The sequence below is a fragment of the Athene noctua genome, chromosome 1 (assembly GCF_965140245.1).
Source record: "Athene noctua chromosome 1, bAthNoc1.hap1.1, whole genome shotgun sequence".
Classification (NCBI taxonomy): Eukaryota; Metazoa; Chordata; class Aves; order Strigiformes; family Strigidae; genus Athene; species Athene noctua.
The window spans coordinates 166872801-166895258 of NC_134037.1; the positions used below are offsets into that span (position 1 = coordinate 166872801).

The following is a 22458-nucleotide window of genomic DNA, read 5'->3' on the forward strand; positions in this document are numbered from 1 at the left end:
ATCAGGACATCAGATGAAAGAACAAGTTAATTTTAATTTTTTTCTCTGGCTAACTGACAAGAGACTGTCTATTCCTTCTCTTCACAGGTGGCCACTTTTGTGGGCCCAGTTACTGCCATCCCAGTGCTTCTGTTCTCTGGATTTTTTGTCAGCTTTGATACCATCCCAGCATACCTCCAGTGGATGTCCTACATTTCCTATGTCAGGTACTGCTAGCGAGGCCATTAACCTCCCATTTGGAAATGCTGTTTGTTTGCCTTTGCGTGTTTGGTTGGTTATCTTGGGTGCCAAAAAGACTATGTTCACAGCACATCCTTTTAGTGTATAAATGTATGTATGATACATACCACATTATCTCACTGCATTTTGTGTTGTATATGATGTGAAATAAATAGGAACTCAGTATAAATTATCAGCCACAAGTCCATGTCAGTCCCCTTGAATTCAGTGGGATTGCATGGCATGCAAATCTTCCTGGATTTTGCAACAGTGGATTTCTGAAATAATAGGGATAGTATGCCCCACTGAGAAATTGATGCCACCACCTCATTTTGTAAGAAAATGTTCTATAAATCACTGCTGTATCCTAGGTAGACTTGTTGGATAAAGACCTGGTTTTAAGTTTTGCAGTAGCACTGCCACAAGAGGCGTGGGATTTGTGTCATCTCTAATCTAAACCAGTGTTTTAAGAACCATAGGCATAGTTCTTATATCCTATTTATGTCTGTCATTCTTGCTGTCCGAGACAGCTCTCTTATGATGGGATGATTGCTGTCAGGAAACCTCTGGAATTTAGCGTGGAGGGTTAGTTTGGACTAGACACTTAAATGTTTATAACTAAAATAAAATGAGGTGAATTTTCCCATCCACCTTTTCTCTACCATGCTCAAGCTGCGCTATTACTGAGAAACACCAAGCTAAAATACCCTCTCATTTGGTTAATGAGGTCTTAAACAGTGACCTGTCAAAGATGAAGAGACTGAACCCCCTGAATTAGTAGCTAGAATTCAAGATGAGGCCTTAACCCATTATCTAGCCTGTGTGGGGTCTCCTGAAGCTGGAGGGAACTATCATGCTCATGGAATCCATGATAGTGTATCTGCTCACAAATTCAAATGCTAAGTGCACTCAGTGCCAGGGGATACATGGGAACTATGCATTGTTAGTGAAACTATAGCACGTGGAAGGAAAGAGGTGTTCTAGATTGATGCCAGGTTTTTTTTATTTCTGACTTCCAACCATAATTATGTCCCCGTTGCTTATTTTTTAAAAATTGAATTAATGATGTCACTTTTAAAAGGGGGATTTCTGAATATGAGCTGAAATTAGTCTGCTTTCTATTTTAACATTTTTCTTTGGAGAAATTGCACTATACACTAACTGGAAGCAGTTAAAGGCAAAACTTCTGTCCTTGTTCAGTCTTATGTAAAATGCCAGTGACATGTCATTTGCTTGATTGTAACAGGGATAGAACTTGCCCCAAGACACATGTGTCAGAATGATATCGAACCCCTTGGTGTTTCAGCTGAGCTCTCACAGGGATTGTATTGTTGGTGGAGCACTAAACAGATCATCAGGACTTTTCCTTGTAATCCATCTTTCTTCTTTTCAGATATGGGTTTGAAGGAGTTATTCTCTCCATCTATGGACTGGATCGAGAAGATCTGCATTGTGACAAAGATGACACTTGCCATTTTCAAAAATCAGAGGCCATTCTGAGAGAACTGGATGTAGAAAATGCCAAACTTTACCTGGACTTTGTTGTTCTTGGAATTTTCTTCTTCTCTCTGCGCCTAATTGCCTATTTTGTTCTCAGATACAAAATCCGAGCAGAGAGGTAAAGGAAAAGCAGCTAAAACGATGCAGTAGGAAGATCTTTAGACATGTGATAGAGGGCACTTGACATTGTCTCGCTGTGGCAGGCCAGTCTCTGGTGCCCAGCTAGATGCTGTTATGACCTAGCCCATAGAGAACCACAATGGGATAGTGGACATATAGTGTTAAGCCAGTCAGTCCAGTTGGGTTGGGTCATGTTTTCATTACACTTTCTAGCTTTAACTAGGAAGAATAAATAGAAGGGAATTTTACACCACAGAATATCAGTACTGAGGCAGTGTAACTGTATTAAAAAAAACTGGCTGCAGGAACTTTCCTTATGAAAACTGATTTTGTGATAAGGTCACTAGGATACTAGTCCTGGTAGCCAGAATAGTATAATGTCATCTATAGCTGACAAGGTAATGAGATGCAAAATGGGGAATGCAAAGAAAATAGGATTCTCTCAGCTTTTTAAATTCAGAGTTTCATCTTTGCAGTTTCCTATGTATTATTTTGCCGTTCTTTTCCACAAAATTACCCCTTCTGGCCAAAAGTCTGTAAATGTATTAACTAATAAGGTAAAGATATCTTTTTAATAAGGATACTTTTTAAAACCTAAAGTGATTCAAGTAATTATTTTTGTTTCTGTCTAAATTTAGAATTCTGGTGCTTTACTTGTCGAGCTGGTCTCATATCTGAAAACTGTAATGGTAGGAGGAAAAGGCAGATTCTGAATCTGCACTAAACCTGTGGTCCGTATTTGGAAGCATCAATAGATAGCACAAGCAGTCAGACATGTTGAAGCTGTCATTGAATGACTGAAAAAATATTCTTTTGCAGTATCTTTTAAATCCTCAATATTTGTGATATTTAAAATACTAACTCTGCTCAATATCTGTTTGATCTACCTCCTGCGAGTGAAAAAAATCAAAGCACTCCAAGGCTCATTTTTTCTTAAATTGTGGAAGCAGAATCTATCCCTAAAGCCTGAGTGATTGTTAAAGCCTGATGGAGTACAGGAGCTAGCCACAGCTCAAAGCTTGGGGTATTGTGTTAAAACACTTGTGACTGCCTCACATGAGAGTGTTCATTGTATCTGCAACACACCACATGTAGAGCTCTCCTCAAAATATGCAAATGACCTTGTAATACTGCAGGTCTGATTGTGCCAAGCAGTTTTGTTCTCATCCCGAAGTCTACATGCGCAGCATGGGAATTAATAGCTAATTGATCTAAACACCAATGAAACCATTAAAAGAAGCATACATTTGTTTTGTATATGTCAACTTTGTAAGCTTGACAGGGGGAATTTTGGTTCCAAGTTGATGCTGAGTTTTGTCACTGATTTTCATGGGTTTGGATTTTCAACCCAAAATTAGATTGGGGGGCCCCTACTCATGTTGGACACCTTGGTGAACTTCTGTGCAAATTCCACTACCTTCTGCCATTACTGCACAGTTACCTTAGTGTCACAGACTGCCGAGTCAGACCTGCAGATTTTGTAAATGCATTATTCCTATCAGGATGGTGAAGTCTTGTAGATCGGAAGAAGCTCAGTGTCAGCAAACCATTCAGGAGCTCAGCAGCTCATGACAGTAGAGTAGATGAAGGGAGACCTTGTGCATATGCTGGCCATCAGCAGTCACAATTCACAGACTGTTTTCAAAGATTCCATGGCTACATATATACTAGTAAACTAAATAGTGCCAGGGCCAGCTCTGTTAGTCCTCAGACAACTGGGGCTAATAGGAATGGTCCCTGTACTGTCCTAACTTCTTAACAGGGCCCAGACATTGTCTGGAAAAGCTCTGGCTGTGCTGGGCTGCAGCTCTGCCATTTAGCAGCAAAGACAATTGTTTCCCACTTTTCCTGGCCCGTGCCCAAGGCTCTGTTTAATCCACCAATACAGACATAGACTGTGTGTATCTGTTAAACTCGGGACACTTGAATTAAGCATGTGTTCTGGAAGACTAAGTCAAGTCACATGTTTAGGAAGGTCGGCTGAAATTTCCCTGAAAATAAGATCGATCTGTGAAAGCAAGGTCAGTCTTTATTGTAGAAGAAAAAAAAATCCTTACATATATCTATACATATAACTGGTTTTGCATAGTTTTGTTGCTGGTTTTTCAAAAAAAAGCTTTTATACAGCTCTGCCGCTTTTCCAGACGTAATCACAAGCAGGTATGGACCTATATGGCTGTCAGAGATGAGAAATTAAGAATTTTGGCTGTTCTAAATAATACTCACAACTGTGAGCAGTTTTTAAGTAAGTCACAAGCTGAAATCCCTTGGCACAATGTGCCTTGATTATTTCAAGACTCTCAAAATATTTGTGAATATTACATGCGGTTCAAATCCTGTTTGCAAGCAGAAAGACTACATTTTCCAAATTGCTCTTTTGTTTCACACTGCTGGCCCAGCTGTAGGGTAGCTGAGTATGAGGGAGTGTGATGTACCTCCAGTGTTCATGTTTTGTACTAACACCATTTACCAAATACCACACTGAAAATCCATTGCAGTGTACCAAATGAAGTAATTTTTCTGACATTTCAACACTGTTAACTTACACGATGACAATGCTGTCTTCTCACATCTAGACCAATTTAGCAGTATGAGTTCCTTGGATACTGTCCTGTTATCTGTGCCTATTCCTCTGTTTGTAGACTTTCTTATTTTACCTCTTTAGACAGCAACATGTCCTCCTCTACTGTAACTTTGTATTGTACTATGGTAGCCAGAAGTCTGATCCTCCACAGGTGTTCCTAAGAAAATGCATGCTCTGGAATATTTTTTGTCACTGCTTTTTTTGCTAGATACGCTTTTCCCAGCCATCAGCTGGCAGTGTTTAGCTGGAAGTTACTGTTCTAAGGAACACCTTTCAGACTGCAGTATCCCAGTAAAGAAATAAATTAATTTTCTTGAAACTCAGTGCTACACCTAAATGAGAGAATCATTCTTTCCCTCCTTAGCTCTAAAATTAACTAATGATAACTCTTTTGTCAGTACTGTGGGACAGAAGTATTTAAAGTCCATCCCAATTATGTTTTAATATACTGCAAATATTTTACCATAGTCTCAGCTTGGCTTTTTTCTATTTATGTGGAAATAAATTCTAACAGGCTGGTATGAAATGCATTCCCAGGTTAATGGACTGAGCATGCATGTGCTTGTGCTGTAGTGTTAAGCAAGCACACTGAGAAGCTCTGGAGGCTTCACATGAAAGAACAATGCGGCCGGCAAGATTCTGAAGACTTCAGATCCTCAATTTATATAGCCATACATTTATAGCCATAAACTGGTTGAAATCAATGCCATTATTACCATTTGAACCAGTCACAATCTGGCTTAAAGTTACATAAGAGGCTCAGGGGTTTTAAAGTTCTCCTGAAGCCTGGATGTATGATTTCTGTTGGGATTGCAAGATACTTTAGTGTTCTGCTGCCCTCCCTGTTAAATTTCAACTTGTTTTGACATTTTGCTTTAGTTACCGTGTGCATCAGTTAGGACTTTAGGTACTTAAAATTTTTTTTGTTGTTTTTCTCTCTGGAAACTTGCATATAATCTGAAAAACCTTTAAAGTTTTTTAAAAGAACTTTATTATTTACAATTAAATAAAATATTTGGAAAGCAGATTCCACTCATGTAAGAAACTAAGAAAATTTCATCTTATAGATCAAATGGAGTAACAGAAGAATATCTGGTGCTGAAATCCTGTTCACTTCTTAATATTTGGAGCCCAAGATACCTGTTTTTCATTAAAGGAGAGGAATATATATTCACAGAATAGGGAGAGCTAGTTATGTACATGGGAGATAATGAACATTTGAGTCCAAGTACTGGTTGTATCAGCTGACTGGCATTTCGATCTACTCTTTCGTGTCAAAGTCTATGTTGTCAACGGAAATGAATGTTTCATGAAACATTTGTTTCTGTGAAAACTGTGGTACTTACTGACCTGTACTACCCCAATGATCCCTCACAGTGGGAGTCCTATCTGGCCTATTTACTCAACACTAAATGAATGTTTTTGACTCTAATGGGATCCTTTGAAGCCCTGTTCCAACCAGTTGCTTAAGTGTCATAATAACTTCTCACATTTGCATTGCCTCATGTGAATCAAAGGAACAATTGATGTCTTTAAAATAAAGTCCAGAGTCAAGTGCTTTGCTGGGCAAGGGCTGTATTGGACAGGAAGACTTGAGATGTTGGCTGTTTAAACAGACTTGGAGACTATACTGAAAACTACTTGCTTTGGGTTAGTCTCTAGGAGATTACAGTGATCTTGATTTAGTCTTTTCAAATCACAAAATACTTCTTTTGAGGGGAAGAGGAGAATGAAAACCAAGCGTGGAGATGAGTGTATATATTTCTTTATATTTACTGTTGCTTTGCATAATTGCTTTTGTTACCTGCATAGTTTTGGTAAGGAAAAATGAGCTTTCTGGTTTTTTTCTTTCTGTACCAGAAATGCCAGTCTAGGACTGCTTTACATTTGAACAGCGTCAGCATTTATTTTTACTTTCCAAACTAAGCAGGCAGGGATCTTAATTATATTTCAGTGTTAAATTTTATTGGAATATGATTTTATTCTTTTGTCTGATGCTTTGTGACAGTCATTTTCAGGAACGATAACAAAGAGCAGAGGGAGAGACTTAAGGTGCAATGATGATGTTTCCAAACAGAGCTCTTCAGAAAATGTTTCACCTTTTTCCATGTTGTCTTTGCTCACCGTTTCAGGTCCAGTCTTTGGTGATTGTATGGGAGAGGGCGTCATGCGTGGTTGTCTTGCATAATGCAGGAGAGCCCTCTAGCACTGCAGGGATGTTTATCAGCTCCTTCACTGGAGTCAGGTTAGTTCTGTGGTGAATTTTTGGTACCTGTTGGATCTGCTCTGATGCTCCTTGAGAGCTGACTTGGAGTCTTCTTCATGGGGATTGAGCACAGAATTTTCTGTCCCAGTCTGACACTGGCTCTACTCTGGTATATCCTCATTCAGTGAGGATTTTGAAGTGCATCAGCTGTCTTGGGTTCAGTAGGATGTAAACACAAGCTCAAATTCTTTCCCAGACAGACCAGATCTCTTGATCTGTGTTTGTTTTGGGCCAAGCTCTGTGAGTTAGTATGGACATGGTTGAAAAGGACGCCAACTGCAAGAGTAGCAGCAAGGCAGAGCTTCCTTCTGAATGCATGAGTAGAACTTGGGGTGCAGGTGGCCAGCTGCAGCATTGGCCTCCTTGTTAGGATCCAGGTGTGGAGTAAGAGGAATTTACATGCATGCTGCTTTTACCAATGGATACCGTGATTCAGCCAATGAAATTCAGTTCTTTCTAATTTTCATCAACTGGACAGGTTTTTTTTGCGATGGTTTATCTCACAGAACCATAGCTGCCTAAAAATGAGAGGCCCAGTCTAAGTTATTCATCTACTTTTCTCTGTAATGAGAGAAATGGCCATATCCCAGGCAGATGGACCCAAGGTACTTCCATAAATCCCTGAGGTAGGTGTTTTCCCTAGTGACTTGAAATCTGGCTCATACGATGAGTTTCAATAGAGCAGTTGCCACATTTGAAGTCACACCTGTTCCTAAGGAGGATTCAGGGCAATGTCAGCTGGAACAGGACTGGAAGCTCATTTTGTCAGTGTGGTTCCAATTTTTGCAGCAGCCTTGAAGTGGATAAATTGAAATATTAGCAGTGTAATTCAGCTTCTTGGACTTACTGGACTGTAGTTTACATATTTCTTCTGGTTTCCTAAGCTCCTTCTCTAGTTAATGGGGACTAGGCAGGCAAATAAAGAGGCAGTTCTTCATATTGAATTTACTGTCTCTTTTTTGGTCTTTCCTAAGCCTGTGTTCTGGGCGCTGGCAGAAGATTTGGAATTAAGTAATGCAACAAAAAGTATGGTTTGCTTTCAGGAAGGTATATGACCCTTGCACTGAGGATCAAGGGAGCCAAAGTTACCTTAGACAGTCTGCCTACCTGCTCTGGGTGTGTCCAGTTAAAGGAGAGGAGACCCTGTATGTTGAAATTTAGATCTTAAAGCTTTGGCACTTAGACTTTTGGAGCTCAGGCCTTGGGAGCTGGAAGTTCACGCAGTTCCTTGCTAAAATGGAAACTTGTTAAAACCGGTACTATAGCACACTTGACAAGTAGATGTGGTGTTTGACGTTACTTTGTTTCTGTAGCCCTACTGTAAATTAGAAAAGATCTGGACTTTACCCTGGACACTGTATGTTAGGATTATTGTTCCCTTTAACATTCATACAGGGCTGCAAAGATCCCTGCCAAAAGCAGGAATATTAGAAAACTGGTTTTGGCAGTAGCTAGCCTTAGGCTCCTCCAGAACAGGTTGACTTTGGTAGATAATCGGTCTGTATTTCTTCAGAGGAGATCTCAGTGGTAGCTGCAGATATACTGTCCCATGTGGTGTTCTTTTTTCCTTTGAGAAAATGATCATGTGTGTATCCATTTTCCTACCAGAACAGCCTGACAGGGGACAATTGCTCAAGAATTTCTCTTCTTTAGTTCTGTTTGGAAAGCCATTTATATAAAGTATGATAATTTGAAAAGCTGTTGGGAACTAGAATTAGGCAGAAAATGAAAATGACACCGTGTCATGTCCTCTATAACAGTTCGTGACAGGCTGATCATTGCCGTGCCCATGACACTGCCACACAGCACTAGTGAGTGCATAAATTAAGTGCTGAGTGTCACTGAAGTTAATCAAGAGCTTTGCTATTCGTGGAAAAGGGCCATAGCATCTTCAGGGGTCAACTCCTGCTATCCTCTCCTTGTATCTGTTTTCATAATATGTGAAGAGATTGTTGTAATGTATCCCACTGAGTAGGTTTTATAACCCTGGATATCATTCTGCATATTACATGTTCAAAAGTTGCAGGTTGAGCCTGCAAGCATAAGAAGTTTCCTTTTAATTCTGTGCATATGTTAGCGTGTTTCTGCTTCCATACACATTTCACGTAGTTTGTGAAGGAGTAATGGTACTGTAGTCCAAGAAATCTACCTTCAGTGTTTTTATTATTTCGAAATCTTACAATGAACCGTAACTTTATGCAATTGTCAACTGTAGAACCTTCCTTTAAGAGATTTAGATTTCTGTTGAGACCCATTGCCAGCACAGTAAAACAAAGGGCAAGCAATCAAAATATATATCCTTTGGCACAAGAAATCCCCATGGCTCAGCCTGCCAGCCTGCTTTCTCTGCATTGTTTATGCCTTCAAGATACATCAAGATTTTGTCAACTCATTTTCTTTCTGAGGGCCTCCATACAGCTCAGCCCGTGCTTACCAGTTCTTGTGTCCTTATTGCTAGGTATTTGTGGTTGCTGTCCATGTGGGGTGTAAAAATGAGCTGCTTGGGAACGGTGTGAGATATTTAGAGGTGGAAGGATGACTTTTAGACTTGAGCTACCGAATACCTAATGTGCTGGATCTATGGGTGTGCTTTGCTCTTCCAAGAAGAAGAAAATCTCAAATGTCTTTTTAAGCAGATAGCAAGGCAACATGGAAGTCTACTTTTAATGTTGACATGGTTTTTTACTTCAGTGGCATCTGTGATGTCTTTTTTTTCTGACCCCATTGTAGCTTATTTTAGTAACCCATTTAGGGTAATCATTATATGAACTCCTTTCTATTACTTCCAAACACCAGCTTGCCTGGTCTCAATGATAATTGTACCAACCTTTGCAAACATGAATTAGAGGCTGAGCAATTAAAAAAAAAAAAAAAAAGAGAAAAACTGCTCTTAAATTGTGGTAAAAGTAAATTAAATTTAAGGAAAAGATTACACTGATATATCTAAAAAGAAGACAAACAAGTCCTGCAGTGTAGGCCATTACCTGTGTGAGTAAAGATTTATGAAATACCTTATCTGAGTCAGTTGACATTGTGAGATACTGCCCTTGAATCTGTTACAGAATTATTTAACATTTGTTCTTTTGTTTTTAAAGCAAGACTCAATGCAAGGTATCATTTTAAATCAGCGTGCAAAACTGTGCATATTCTGTGTACCTGATAAGTCGTCATCTCTTGTTTCTGTAATGCAATTGCATTACTATGAATCGATTTTATTATGCTTCTCTAGAGACTATTGCTGCCTGCACGCTGTGATATATTTGCACTGTTGTAGATATATATATATATATGCACAAATATGTAATTATATAAACCATGTCTTTTTCAGGTTGCTTGTTACCTTTATAGTTTATGCTTACTGGTACAGTGGACCTGAGTAAAAATGTGGGATGTGGGGCATTCTGATGATATATTACAATAATAGAGAAATCTTTGTATATTTCTGTATACTTAATACCCATAAGATGAAATTTGTATGTGCATTATTTTCCAAACTAGGGCTTTGTTTTCTGAGACTAGAGAACATTTATGATAATGTAACGAGAAAAAAAAAAAAATCAAATAAAGTGTTATTTTCGGACAGATGCCTTTGTCCCTGTTCTTTCTCAAATGGAAGTCGCGGATGCATTGGTAGGGGTACATTTTCACTGCCTGCTCTGAGGTTCTGGCAGCCAGCAAGGATGTCGAGTTGCCTGTTTCAGATGTACATTGTGGTGGTTTCAGGTAGCTCCCAATACAGGTAGGTTACAGAAATAATGCAGTAAAAATTCTTAAAAACGTTAAGTGCACTCACATTGGCTCAGAGCAAAGGTCTGTACTGTGTAGTACTTGACAGTGAATAATGGCACTGCACAGGGAAGAGTGCAGGAACTCGAGAAGCATCAGGGGGTGCTTCCCTGACAAACCCTACACAATTGGAAGACTTCCTGAACCAATGAAATTATCTTTGTATTTTCTTGCCTCTGATGGATTTTTCTTCCACAGACTTACCTGCTGTTCATTTTGACTGTACTATCTGCAAGTGTCAGTAGATAGGCCCCATGCTCTTGCATTACAGGAGACAGTAAAGGATCGTTCCCTCTTTACCTTCTGCTCAGCACTCTGGAATGTATAGATTTCCTCCTCCCTTGTTCCCAGATGAATAGAAACTGTGTTTTATTCTGTCTATCACACCTGTCCATTCCCTGTTTTACAAAACACCTCTCTTCCTCCTTCAGCCACAACCGTCATGCTATGTTCTTCTGCAGCTTTCTGTACATTTCTGTCATGAAAGGTCTGTTCAGCTAGTTTAAAACAACATTTTTTTCATGTTTCTCCTGATCATCCACATTGTCCAAGAAATGATATGCTCACTGTTTCTGCCATTCTAAACAGTCTCCCAGAATACAGTCCATTGGGAGGCATTGAGACAGCTGCTTTCTATTGCACTGGCAGGGAAACTCTTGGGCAGAAAACTTGGCTTGTGTAAGGCCCCAAGAACAGCAGTGTCAGAAGAAGGATTTCAGTGTTGGTGTCCCTTACTTTGCCATGCTTTGTTTGGCTGGGTGGCTTTTTGTGCTAGTAAGCTGTCTGTTTGTGTATTGGATTTAAGGTCAAGCCTAGACAGCTTCACTGTCCTTGTGCCACCCTTCCTGACCACCACAGCAACCAAACTACCTGCATTGGTCATCGCAGTTCAAGTATAACAGCCAGGACTTTTACAAGTTAGTTAAGTGTCCAGTCCTAGATAACATGAGCAGTGATGCTTAAAGGATAAATTACCCAGAGGACACAATAGGATTGCATTTTCAAAACTAACGGCAAGACAATTTTCTAATGATAACAGAGATCATACTTCTATGTTATGTTTTATAGACGTGCAAATAATACTAGACTGAAGGAATTATGGTCCCAAAAATACCATACAAAAGATACCTCCTCATGCCAACTGTCCATAGATCAGGGAGGGAGTCCTGTGTTTTTTATTACAGTTGATGCTATGAAATAAGCCAACCATAAACTTCTCATTAGCAATGCTGCAAAAATTAATACACCTCATATGCAGTTAGCATCCACTGCGTACTCCAAATGGATTAATAAAATAAAGAGGGTTTGAAAATAAAGGACACTTTATGTTGCATTTTCTAATAGCTATCCATTTAAAACTTGCTTCGTAATGCAGATTGAAAGGCATTGGAAGCCAGAGAAGCTGCTATGGTAAGAACGATCGCCTCTTTCAGCACGGGAGGGTACAAGGATCTGTGCAGTGCCCTGGTGAGTGATGAGCAGCCGTTGTGCTGTCAGTCGCTAGCACTGACATCTTGTCTTGGGAGAGCCTTAATAAAGGGTTTAGCAGGGAATTGTGTGTTGCAAGCTCTGTTTAGGGCAGAAAAGCTGTCAGCAGCTGGATTAGTCAAATTGACACTAATTGCATCAACTTGTTTGTATTTGTTAACCTCATTTGTTTTGCTTTTTCTGCACCTTGAAGATTTTTCCAAGATCTGTGAAATTTTTATGCAATGTTCACTTTGTTCAGTGGCATTGCCGGATACCTGACACTTCAGTTTTGTGCCTGTGTCTGCACACACATAGGAAGGCTGAGAAGCAAGTCAATACTTGATCTCTTTTATGAAAGGAAAATATCAAAACATGAAGCTGGTCCATTGTCAGCCTCTGACTGCAAAAACACCCCCCAGAGTTGCACTGTTTCCCCTCCACTTCTTCCTAGCACACAGTCGTTTTCTTGTCCCACTGCTAGTTCGTCTGCTCTGCTGGGCAGGTTGAATAAAACTCCACCTGTTCCTAGGACCTCCTTGCTCATCCCCACAGCATCTGTAGAGTCAAATATGAAGTATGTTTCATGGCTCTATCAAGAGTCTTGCAGGTGCTTTTTGTCTTTCTACTGTGTAAGAATCAGAAAGTAGCCCCAAAGTAGTCAGGGAAGAAAAAAAAGCTACAGTAAAGCTTTTGATTTTGTTCCTTCTGTACCCTAAGTCTTGGTGAAAGCATCCCATGGAGGGGCGTAATGCCGAGTCTGAAAAAGGGTAACAAGCAGGGGAAATCCTACTTTGTGGCAGGAAGGAGCATGTGTCCTGGCTAGGATTTACTTACCAAATTTACCTTCCATGAAGCTTCCTGGAAACACCACAGACCAAAATCATCAAACTGATGATACCTGCTTTCAAACAGCCATCAGTCCATGCCTGTGTTTAGTCAGACCCAACTAACTTTCAAGGGCTTTGAATCCTGGGATTTTCCTAGAGTTTCTGCAACAAGTTCAGCAATGAAGGTGTTTGGCTGAGCTGCCGTGAAATATTTTGATCCAAGACATCCAGAGTTTCATTTCAGTTGTATTTCAGTATTAAATCCCTAAAAATTTCTGTTTTCCAAAACAACCTTTTATTATGCTGAGAGACAGAATAGCACGTTGAAGGAAGCCTCGGAGACCTGTCTTGGAGACACATGGGAGCAAGACCCTGAAAGAGCCTGTCTTTTGTCTGGTGTCTTCTCTGAGGGGAATTTCTGGGTACCACCATGGGTACACAAAGGGTCCTCACAGGGCACAAGAAGTTGTTATAGCTAGATAAGTACACTAGTCCCCAGCAGAAAAGTACTTTGTTTTCTTACCCTGCTCACCTCTGATAGGATACAGAAATTTTACCATTCACTACCAGGTGGAGTAGCACCAAATGACTGCAAACACTTGGACAAAACAGCATCCTCTTCTGTAGCATATATGAGTGCTACTAGTTCGTTCTAGCACTTGAATGTATAACGCATCACAGCACACTTTTTAAAGCAAAGTCTATCTGGCTATTGCCTTCTAGTGCTGAGGACACACTTGTAGTCTCATCCTCCCGTTGTGTACCTGGTGGAGTATAGTGGTACAGGTCCCTTGCGTGCTGTCTTAGGTTGTTGGGCAGCTCACTGTTTTGTATACTGGCACTGGCAGCTTTCAAATGCTTTAGAAGAAGGTGCAGATGGGGAAAAAGAAGACTGCAGAGTAATAATGGACTGTTCTGCCCAAAGAGGACTTTTGCTTCTGGCAGAGAGCTGTTTGGGAAGCTCTCACCTGAGAGCTGCTGAAACTCTCACCTGAACTTTGCTCATAAGCAAGATTTTGCAACCTGCACCTCAGAGGCGTGAATTCCCCTTTTTGGACTCAGTCTGGCAGTGAGGGCAACCTCCTGGAAACTGAATCTGGGTATTGAGATCATCATTCTGCCTGGATTTAACACAGGGAATCAGATTTGCTTCTTGTGTTTTACTTCTGCTTTCCAAGCTGTTTAATGGCATCATGATAAAGTTTTCAAGCTTTGGTAAAAGCAGTAGCTTGTTAGAGACTTGTGGCAGAACTGTGCAATTTAGCTGTTCTCAACAGAGGAAGATTTCAGTTTCTGTACTCTTTTTCACTTTGGTTTAGCACCTTGTCTGAAACCTTGCTTTTGAACGGGAGCTTTGCCAGAGGAGCTGTGTGGTACTAGCTGTAGCAGGAAGCATACCCTTTCCAGAGACATTTGGGAATGGGATCTGAAGTAAGTGGGCACATTTCTGGAGGTGTTTTCAGTTATATCCCTTTTTCACATTGCTACAGGTTTGTTCTTTGTTGCTAGCACCCATCTGCTCTGAGCTTCTTGTCTGTCCTACTTTTCTGCCCTGTTAATTCTCCATGTCAGCCAAATACAGCTTTCCTGCATTGCTTCAAAATTAATGTTTTCTGAGATCTTTTCCTTGGCTACTATTGCTTTAAAAAGCAGCAGAATATCCTCATCCACTGAAGAAACAGACCAATAATCCATCTGCAATGTCAAACATTTTCTATTTAGCCTTTATTAGAAGCAGAAGCATTGGTTGCACACAGCTGTTGTGATTACAGACAGTTAGGACTGCTAGGCATTTGTGATTTTAAACATCATTCACTATCTGCGTAACAGCCTCATCAACACATATGCTTTGTGTCACAGAGGATTGATTCTTGTTATGGTAACACCTTTGCTGACGAAAATCATGTAGCTGACCTACTTTTTTTTTCCCCCAGAAAATTATTTACAACTTTGTTTGCTTATTTGGCACTCGCTGTGCAATGGCATAGATGTGCAATCAGAATTGCAGAGATAAAAGGGTCAGTCTTCATTTGGGCTTCTCATATTTGCTTGTTAAAACTGATTTGCATTTGTGACAATCCTGCATCTTGTTAGAAGAGAAGCCTCGTTATATGCCTATCCTGCACCTCTCCCTAGACAACCCTTTTGGTCACTGATAGAGGGATAGATGAACTTCTGAAATGACCCAGTGTGGCCACCCATCAGTCAAGGCATGGGTGCACTCAGATTTCTTTCCATTATACAGATTACTTGGGTAAAATAACAAGCCTAAAATGCTAAAAACAGTTTTAAAGTTTCTGTTTTAATTTCTCTTCCTAGTGCTGGATAGAGTTACATACAAGCCAAAAGGAAAAAAAAAAAAAAAAAAGGATGAAGAAGGGACAGAGAAGGACAGACTTTATACAATCCAGTAATGTGAAGTTATTTCAATCGCGTTAGCCAGTGAGGCTTGTCAATCTATTGATGCAAAATAAATGAACAAACTGTGCATATTTATTTGTGTCTATCTGCTGGCCAGCCTGTGAGCTCCAAAATGCAATCAATTGCCCGCAGCCAGGACACCTCTGTTCCCATGCAGTAATTGGTCTTTCTTGGGCTTCTGGCACCAGGTCAGCTAGGAAAGCTAACAAGAAGTCAGGAATTTATGCCAGGGCAGTGGTGTTCCCCACCTCTCTCATTCCAATCCCTTGAGTGGCTCTCTCCAACATCAAGAGGCACTGATGGGAAAACCCAAGGAAAGAGAGCAGATGCCTACCACTGCTTGTCTAGACACCCCTTGGATTTGGGCAGGAAGGAGGCCTTTATGGACAGTTCAATTCACATCTGAACTAGCCAGATGATTTCTAGCCCAGAGGTATTTTTCTCTCTGAGGGCTGTGAACAGGGCACATGGTGACTGACTCAGGTGAGGGGAGCTCACAGAATGACCCTGAAGGAGAGGAAGATCCTCCCTTCTATAGCCACATCTTTGCAGGTCCTGAACACTCCTCTTTGATGTGCGTTCTGGTTTGGGGATCTTACTTTGCTCTACCTTGGCTCTGCCTGCCATCTTCAAATCCTCAGCAGCAGTGGCTTTTATTCTGTTTTTGTCAGCTGGTTTTCTCACCAAAAATGTTAATTTTAAGAATTCTAGGCAGGTTTTTTTAAGTGCATTTGTGTGGGTGTGGATAACAGTCTGTATAGAGAGACCTCATTGTCCCTTAGGACTTACTGCTGATGACAAATCCTTAGGTGATAATTCTTTGTGCTATGAGCAACTAACTCTGATTTATAACCTCCAATGTCCACAGTAGCTGCGTGACCCAGTGCCTTGGCGTAGCATGCTGTTGGGAATGGTTTGCTGGACAGCACATGGCAGTTAATGGTTTTTGCACGGGACTCCGTGCCCAGGAACAGCAAGTGAGCAAGTTTAGCCCTTCATGTTTCATCCCTTTGGGATGTGACTGCTGTCAGAGTGGTTTTCCTGCACTGTCACCACTGTTTTTCTCCATGCCAACATGCAGACCATTTCAACAGAGGAGCTCAAGCCTAGGAGTTTCAGCTGCTGAGTTTCCCAATCAGGTTTTGCAGCAGAGGACACCACAGTACCCACCGTCCTCCTTACTAAGACATTTCTGTTCATAATTTTTCTTGCAAAGCCAAATACACCCGTGGTACATTGTGGCAGCGGAAGCTCAGCAGGACCACCGACCTGCGCCCGCCTCACTGGCACAGCCCCAGTGGAGAGATCTGGGAGGGTGAGATGAGCGCTGTAAACAGTTATCCATCCAAGCCTGTTCCTCTGAAATACCTCGCATTCTGTGATGTGCATGTTGGCAAGTGCCTCTGCAGAAGGAAAAGCCTTTTGATGAGCCGCGTGGCTCAGTGAGAGCTCTGCCCTGGGAGAGCACTGACTCTAGCAGCCTAGTTTCAGTCCCTGCAGATGATTTCCCACAGCACTAATTAGGGTTACCCTTTTCAGTGTGGCCGCATTTTCATTCTTTCTCCCAAGGAGACTACTATGAAGGCCCCATCTACTGGTGAATACACTTAGTTGCTGCACCAGATTTTGCAGTGCAGTATTATATTATGACTACAGTGTGCTTAGGCCTTCCAAATTCACCTGGACTACAGCACCAAAACTTCCTCAGCAAAGACCTTCAAAGACCTTCAGTAGACTTGTCAGTTTATTGCTCATATTACAATCAATATCCTACCATGTTCAAATAATATTACGGAGCCTATTGTAAGTGCAAGATAATGAAGTTTTATGAATGACTAATTTTTACCCACTTGAATAGACTTACTCATCACAAAAGTGTTCTTGGAGAAATCTCTAGGGAGGCATGTGTCTCCTCCACTTTCTCTCTTCTTGCATCACAGCCCCTACCCCCCCAAACTGTTCTTTCCTGCTAAGCCCTGAGCATGGCTTGCCTCCGCAGCCCTTTCATGTTACCCACTTTGTTCCCAATGGTGCTCTTAGAGGCTCTTTACTGTTCTCTCGCTCAGCTCAAGCGGGGAAACATTCGAGCTGCTGTGCCAAGCAGTAAAGACACCCAGGAGAAAGCAGCCATGCTTGCCTGAAGACCAGAGGCTTCTCCTGTGTCTGGTGAGACACGGCAGGCTCTATCAGAGGTATAGATCAAGGCCATGGGGACCTGTGTCTTGCTTTTAGTGTTGCAGAGACTTTTCCTGACCCGTGGGACCCACTTGTGAGGATGCTGATTAACAGTGAGAGTGCCCGGTGATTCAGCTGCATGTTGCATCAGCAGCAGGGACTGGGTTGGGTTAGGTAGGGGACTGGGTGGGTACCTGCCTTTCTGAGCTACTCCGTGCCCCACTGGTAGCAGCACCAAGAGATTAGCGGCAGCAGAAACAGTGATGCAGAGACCGTGAGGTGTCTGAGCCAGACTAGCTCTGTGGCCAGCTAACAAAGGTACCCCTCCCAACGTCTCGAGAGGGAAAAAAAAGCCCAAACCCACAGGTGTAGCTGTATAAAGGGAAACACTGAATATTTTCAGTATCCAGAAGGGTGAGTGGTCCGTGTGAAGCCATGTATCAGCTAACAAATGCAAGCAGTTGCTTGCAAGTGTGAAGTGTAACTAACACAAAAAGCTGAGTGCCATGTTCCTTTCGGAAGTGTTAGTGACTACCCTCACATCAGCGGGTTGCTAAGATGCTGAATTTCCTGGGAAACAGAGAAATACATAGCTTTAAAATAAAGACATCTGAAAACTCACGAATACTGTCTTAGTTCTTTTATTACAGTGAAAACCTGCACGGTACTAGTCTACTGAAAGAATAAAAGCTGCAAGTAACTTTTAATCAGAAAGGAGTCAATCCAAAGTAAAAATGACCTAGAAATCATAGCTGCTGCAAACTATAAAGTCTGACTTGGGATCTACAGCTGTTGTTTCCCGTTGGAGTAGGTCCAAAGGTCGCAAGGTTCTTGATGGAAGTTTCTCCTTTAACACTCTGGGGAGGTAAAGAGAAGAAGCAGATTAAGGGACATGCTTTCTTCATGAATTACACAAGATGCTGTGAAGTGTTTTGCCTAGATGAAGGATATCAGAAAGGCAATTTTTTAGCAATTGCTTTCCACTCCCCCCCATCCATACATGTGTTTCCTAATTCAGATCAGAAAGAATAAATTGTGGTGAATTGTTTCCAGTACAAAATACACTGTGAGGTAGGTTGCAATTAGCTGAGGCCATTGGTTATCTACATTGGATGTGCTGAACTGTGAATCCTAATTAAAACAAACAAACAAACAAACAAACAGAAGTAGGAGATCAGAATTTTCTGTAAGTTTCACTCCACATTTCTAAAGTAAAGCCTTTTATCTCTTGTGATAAAGTAGATGTGAGTTTGGTAGCTGCACTGCTACCATCATATTAGCTGAGGGTTGGAGCTCACACCTGAACCCAGACTACTTGTGCAGCCACATTGCCCACAAGTCCCTGGCTCAGATGCATTGGCAGCACCCACCCCTCTGTGCAAGAAGCTGGTCTTTTTAGGGTTTTGCCACCCCTTCCCCACTTGTGCCCTGTGTGGAAGCTCTGCACCCACACCGGGAATGGGGGAGACCCTGTCCTGTTGCTCCCTTGAGTGTGGCCTCCTGACATGCCAGGCTGGCACAGCACACCAAGCTCAGGCACAGCACAGACCCTGCCAGGAGCTTCCACGGGATGGGGGACGATGTCTTGTGCAGGTTACCTTCCTCCACCACGCGGTGGTAGAAGCACCAGGGGACACCGGCGGGTTGTGTGTTGAAGCAGCATCCCTTCTTTTCACACTCCTGAGCCTTGATGCCAGGGAAGCCGCAGTTTATCCTGGCGTGAGGATCGTTGGGACATACTTTCCTAACTGCATAAAGCAAAAAGGAAGGAAGGAAGAAGGCTGTAGTTTTTACTTTATGCTCCCTTTACCTGACAGCATAATTCACAAACAAAAGGCAGGCCACAAAGGCAAGGTCAGTGGGCAGACATGACAGACATGATGACCCTCTCCATACCAATTTCTGGCAGCAGGTTCACCCAAATCCTTAGCAAGGCTGTTACGCAAAACTGAATACCAAGGAGTGGGGAATTGCTGCTGTGCCCCAGGGGGCCAAAGGGGGCCAAATTCACCCCTAGAAGTGTCTGGTAGAGAGCAATTTACCTTTTCTAAATCCAGCAATGGGATGAAAAGCCATGTGTCTCCTGTAATTATACCACAGACACTGGCCTCAGACCAGGGTATGTTCATGACCTGACCCAATGCTAACCCCAGAGCAGCCTTGCTAATGCGGGGAGAGGAAAACCCAACCTCCTCTGCATCCCAACCTGAGTTACAGAAAGGAGGTAGATCATTTAGGAGGAAATCACAGCTCATCCAGGCAATTTGCCGTGAAATCACAAGTAAAGTGGTTATACCACCTGGCCCGGATAATCCAGTTTTCCTTTCCTGAAGCAGTTCTACTCAGCAAAGCAGTTCTATGAAAATGACACTGTAAGGTGCTGCCATTCATTTTTCAAGATTTTCATTAAATGCAAAGTGCTCAAAAGCAATTTTTTTTTTTTCTCCAGCAATTCTGAGCCCTGTGACCAGTCTTGATTCATATCAAGTTATTTTATTGGGTAACATGGGTTTTGCACCCTGACTTCCTTTCATTTCACCTGTGCAACTGCTGAGATTGTCCTGAAGTTCTCCTAAGAAGGAGTCCTGCAGTGAGCCCAGCAAATGTAACTTACATTCAGCTGTTATGTAAAATATATACCCAGTCACCTGAAGGACTGGGAGAGCAGCTGCTACCCTCTCAGAGAAAACGAAGGCAAAAAATGGAAGCAGGACTTTAGAAGGAAGAATCTAATGGAGAAAAGGCTTTTCCTTGGGATATTTTGGAGATTACATTGAGTGAAGACTGGGAGCAAAAATGGGAGAGAAAAAAAGAACCACCAAGAGAAATTGTGCTGGGAAACAAGCAGGAGAGGAAGGAAGTAGTAATTATCAAAACAGGCTGGAGAAAAGACCAAAAAACCTAAAAGTTACAGGTTGCCTGCAGTCTTTCGTCAAACAACAACAGAGGGAGTCATCTATTCAGGACTTTGACATGCAGTGCTAAAGTCCTCCTCAACCACACAGAAAACCCATTTAAATAAGTGCTGAGGATCCCTTGTTCTACTGATGGACAAGCCCACAAATGGCAGTGAAATGTCTTTAAATAATCAGCATGGGCTTTTTGATAACTAGAAGCCTGAAGGAAGGGGAAATATATTGTGTGAAGAGGATGAGACAAAAGACTGATCTGTAAGCAAGGTCTGACTTTTGCATTTTACTATTAGTGGTCTCCTAATAGAAGTTTGTGCCCGCTTGGCCTAAGAAGAAAAGCAGAGCTGCTCCCTGGTTGTACACATTTCTGTGTAATCAAACAGCAGGTAAAACAGTGTTTCTGGCAGAGACATTACCTTTCTTTGGTTTAGGAGCAAAGCACCAGGGCATGCCGGGGACTGAATCGTTGAAGCAGCACCCAGCTTTCCTGCACTCCACCTCGGAGATTCCCGGATAGCCGCAGTTCCTCCGCTCCTTGAGGGCCATTTTACACTGGCATCTTGCTGTTCAGGACAAAAGTAGCAAGTTACTTGATGTCAGTTTGCACGCTTGTTAGCAGAGGTGCATTTATCAGATGTCACCGGGAACAATGATCTTTCCCTAGACGCTGTCCATCTTCGCAGGTGTACCTTTTCTGTCTCTTGCTAAGACCAGGACTTGTGTGGTTTAAAAGCTGCTTATAAACTCCCACCTGTTTCAGTAAGGCTTGTACTCCCGCCTTTCTGATCTCACTTGCAGCCAAGGCAGCCCAGCACAGAGGGGTCTGTGGACTTCAAATAGACCACATCAAATGGTAAAAACCTGTAACTTCAAATGTCATGCTAGTAAATGTTTGTGGCTTTGCCCATCTCATGTCACAAAATAAAGAGTTAAGGATCCAGTGGATATTTGAACAGGTGTAAAGATACAAAATCTCTGCATTCTCATCAGGTGACTATAAAAACAGGATTACATGCAAATAGTTGCAGCTATTCTTTTAACATTCTAAGTCTACTACATAGTCATCCGCAATTGAGAAATTCTGGAGATGTCCCTCATGACTCCTGTCATTGAGTTACTTGCTTTCTACTTCTTAGGTTATCTAAATGACTTGGCTTTTATTGAGAAGGCAGACATAGACTCCTCTGAAATTGTATTCACATGGCAAAGTAGCATAAAATAAATGTCAGAAGGCTGTTTAGACAAAGCTAGCTCCTGTTCCAGTCCCAGTCCTGTTCTAATGAGCTCCTGGGCACGTCTGTCCCTCTGCCTTTTTAGCAGGTTCCTGATTATTCCAGCAACACAAGAGTTCACCTGCAGTTTTTTTATTTTGCCATGTATTTTTCTGAAAAAAATAAAAAGTAGACTCCGACTTTGGTAATAGTAGCAGAGCAAGACATTCGCTGTCTGATATGTAAACTGGAGACATGCTCTTGCTGCAGTTATAGTCAGTAGGATCAGGTCCACATACATACCTGTGAAGGCAACAGCAGGTGAATGTACTTACTTGGTGGTATCTTTCCCTCTGCCAAGGTGCTGAGGGCTACGACGAGGATGACAGAGAGCACACAGATCACTTTGAGATCCATTGCTCTTGGAAGGCAGGTGGAGGAGAAGTGCCACTCTCCCTGGGAACAGCTCATTTTATATGTTCTTCGTGTTTGCCTGGTGAGGTCTGATAACATTGTTCCATCCGATGCTTCACCCAAAGGTCACATTTTCTTTTGTTTAATTAGGAAATGTTGCCATACATATTTTGATATCCCTGAGATAAATTTCTAGGCTCCTGTGAGCTGTTGATCATGTATCTATTGCATACCTATAGATACATATCAATTACGTGATCTCATAATCTCTTAAATAGATGGTGCTGAGGGCCTCTGGCAGCCCCAGATAATTTCATTGCCATTAGAGTATTTCAGACCTCTGGGCAGCTTTAAATGGTGGGCAATACTGAAAAATATGTACATATATTTCCCATCCAAATGTATCTTTTGTGCCTAATCTTTTCCCCGGCCTTAAGGTTTTGGTTATGCTTACTCTGAAGTGGGTGAGGCAGGAGGGCTGGAGGTGTGACACCTCCAAGCTTCAGGAGACCACAGGCCAAACTGTGCACCTGAAGAAATATGTAAACACAGA

At 41.8% G+C, this 22458-nt stretch overlaps 2 protein-coding genes across 4 annotated transcripts in view; one reads left to right on the top strand and one right to left on the bottom strand.

Moving 5' to 3' along the window:
- ABCG1 (ATP binding cassette subfamily G member 1) overlaps positions 1 to 10273 on the top strand; it is a 61249-nt gene extending 50976 nt beyond the window's left edge. For all 3 annotated transcript variants that reach the window (XM_074904123.1, XM_074904115.1, XM_074904126.1), the window contains 2 exons: positions 88 to 206; positions 1613 to 10273. In XM_074904123.1, the coding sequence (XP_074760224.1) occupies positions 88 to 206; positions 1613 to 1841 (348 nt within the window). In that variant the 3' untranslated portion in view covers positions 1842 to 10273. The remainder of the gene's footprint in view (positions 1 to 87; positions 207 to 1612) is intronic.
- A 7834-nt stretch (positions 10274 to 18107) lies between these two features.
- LOC141958215 (uncharacterized) lies at positions 18108 to 22004 on the bottom strand. The gene is made up of 4 exons (XM_074900991.1): positions 21827 to 22004; positions 20697 to 20843; positions 18918 to 19116; positions 18108 to 18225 (listed from the first exon to the last, which is right to left on the bottom strand). The coding sequence occupies exons 1-4, from the start codon at positions 22002 to 22004 to the stop codon at positions 18108 to 18110; spliced, it is 642 nt and encodes a 213-aa protein (XP_074757092.1).
- Positions 22005 to 22458: the final 454 nt, after the last annotated feature.